Here is a 2,825-nt window from a genome sequence, read left to right on the forward strand (position 1 = left end):
CAGAAGACCTTTGGTACATGCAGACAGTGCAGATACATACTCAGGGACAGGTAACTTCTAAGAGATTATTTGTGTTGCTCTGGCAGATTTCTAATATGTTGGTTTCTGATGTCTTTCCTCTAGTGGAGAATGCAGATGTTCCTCAGATGAGACCCTGCCAAGAAATGGTTCACCATCTCTCAGCAGAGGCATTTCTCAGAGCAGAAAGAACAGATCTTCAGACCCCTGTGGCATGAACAAAGCCTCTGGCATTAAAAGGCCAGGAGGATGTCCCTAACCAATGAGCTGGAGAGTCACTTCTCTGCAACCCCCTACATGGTGACAGACACAAGCGAGGGCAGCCTGTTCAGAATCAGACCCAATGCCTCCACCAATGCCACTGGGGATGGCACACCAGCCGCAAGTTCCATGGAGGACATGATTGCCATCTGCACCATTGGGACAATCCTCTCCCTCATGTGCGTGATTGGGGTGACAGGCAACGTCTACACCTTGCTGGTGATGTGCCATTACTTGCGATCATCTGCCTCCATGTATATTTACATCATCAACCTTGCCCTGGCAGACCTGCTCTACCTTCTCACCATCCCCTTCATCGTCGGGACCTACTTCATTCAGAAATGGTACTTTGGGGACATTGGCTGTCGCATCCTGTTCAGTCTGGACTTCCTCACTATGCATGCCAGCATCTTCACCCTCACAGTCATGAGCACGGAGCGCTACTTTGCTGTGCTGAAGCCCCTGGACACAGTGAAGAGGTCCAAGAGCTACCGAAAGGCCATTGCTGTAGTCATCTGGCTGGTATCGCTGCTGCTCACTCTCCCAATGCTCATCATGATCCAGCTGGTGCAAAGGGACAACAAAAGCATCTGCCTGCCCACTTGGAGCAAGCTGTCCTACAAAGTCTATCTCACCATCCTTTTCGGTACCAGCATCGTGGGCCCAGGGGTAATCATTGGCTACCTTTACATCCGATTAGCTAAGATTTACTGGGTGTCACAAACAGCGTCATTCAAGCAGACCAAGCGGCTGCCGAATCAAAAAGTGCTCTATTTAATCTTCACGATAGTGCTGGTGTTCTGGGCTTGCTTCTTGCCTTTCTGGATATGGCAGCTCCTCTTCCAGTATTATGAATCCTTCCCTTTATCTCCCAAGGTGATGAAGAACATTAATTATCTGACAACCTGTCTGACCTATAGCAACAGCTGTATCAACCCGTTCCTCTACACTCTGCTCACCAAAAACTACCGGGAGTACCTGAAGAACAGACAGCGGTCCCTCAGCAGCAGCAGTGGGTACTTCCAAAGGAGGAATCGGTTTCAGAGGATTTCAGGGCGATCCCTGTCCACGAGCAGTCAGCACTGCACAGAGACATACGTTCTTGCTCACGCTCCTTTGGGAAACAGCAGTGCCTGAAGGTAAAATATATCTCCAAGAACAATCAATATTGACTCCAACGCTGCTTTGATTTAAAGTGTACATTGTAAAGGCAAAGCCTTAGCAGATCCATAATGTGCACACATTTAGTCCAGAGGCTGTGCCGTATGTCCATTCTCATTTTCTTCTGTGCCACTGATTTGATGCTAGCAACACTCAGCTGAACATCTATCTAAATAGCCTTTTGCTTTTTATCTTTATATTTTATAGCGTGTCTCCTCAAGTAGCCTATAATAGGGCCGTGGTTTTTAATAGTATCAGCTGTCTCACAGAGTTTAAAATTATGTTATCCCGTGAATGGCTGTAGTTTACTCTTTCTTTTCTTTAGCAGAAATACTAAAATTGTAGTTGTATGAGGAATGAAAACAATGAAATAAAGACAAAGCAGCTGATGTTTGTGACATGCAATTCAGTTTGAATTTGGGGTAGGACTGGACAACTTGGATGAGGCATATCCAGGGGTGTTTGTCCTGGTTTTGGTTGTATTCACATTTATTCTATACTCACATACGTGCACTGGGCTTGGTTTTCCATTCACACAGGTGTCTGTAGTGGAGTTACACCACAGTTCATGCTAATGAGACAGGCTTCCCGTGACAGTGCCACAGTCAGGGAACACTCAGCATCCCCTAGAGTGCTGCCCCAAACACATAAGCACCCTGGTCGGGGAGCATCATCTGTCCTGGAGAAGTGTATCTGCCCTCTGTCCTCCTCCAAGGAGGAATCAGGAACCTCTGATGTCGTTATTCTCAGGGCCCCCATCAACAAACTGCAACATCCAGGTGAGGGACCAGATCTATGTTACCATGTCTAAGAGGAAAGGAGAGAGGGAGGGGAGGGAGGGTGAGGAGATTTGATCTCCAATGGGCAAAGCTGTGCTATCTGAAGTCCTTAATATCCTCAATTATAAAAGCAAAATTTCCTCATTAGTGAGATTTCTTGTCCTGTTCACAGGAGATGACTTTGCTTTACTGCTACAAAAAGTTAATATAGTCCTCCCTACACCAAGATCGCCTGTCCTGACTTTCACTGATGATAAAGCATCGTTAGCATAAATATATCCTCCATGGTGTCTGGCACTTCTCCAATGACTCTAAAAGTACCTTCTCTGGGGTGCTGCCAACATCCGTACAGGAGTCCTGTGCTTGCATTAGCCCCATTACCTCATTAGCAAGGATACAACGATGTAATGCCAACACAACTCTAACCAAGTTGCAGAATTAGAAACAAATTAATGCTTAGGAGTAAATTCAGAACTGCAGTGTGTTTCGCCATTTGGCAGCGAAGTCCGTTTGCTTATACAGAAACTGAATTTATGTTTTAACCACCTAATGGCCTTCAAGGCATTTAAACGGTCATTGCTCATGGGGACAGTGAAAGCTCTGCTT

At 46.2% G+C, this 2,825-nt stretch overlaps 1 protein-coding gene across 1 annotated transcript; it reads left to right on the forward strand.

The window, feature by feature from the left end:
* The first annotated feature begins 267 nt into the window (after positions 1-267).
* On the forward strand, positions 268-1,416 carry LOC141472926 (urotensin-2 receptor-like). The gene has a single exon (XM_074160216.1). The coding sequence runs from the start codon at positions 268-270 to the stop codon at positions 1,414-1,416; it is 1,149 nt and encodes a 382-aa protein (XP_074016317.1).
* Positions 1,417-2,825: the final 1,409 nt, after the last annotated feature.

The sequence above is a fragment of the Numenius arquata genome, chromosome 17 (genome assembly GCF_964106895.1).
Source record: "Numenius arquata chromosome 17, bNumArq3.hap1.1, whole genome shotgun sequence".
NCBI classification, from domain to species: Eukaryota; Metazoa; Chordata; class Aves; order Charadriiformes; family Scolopacidae; genus Numenius; species Numenius arquata.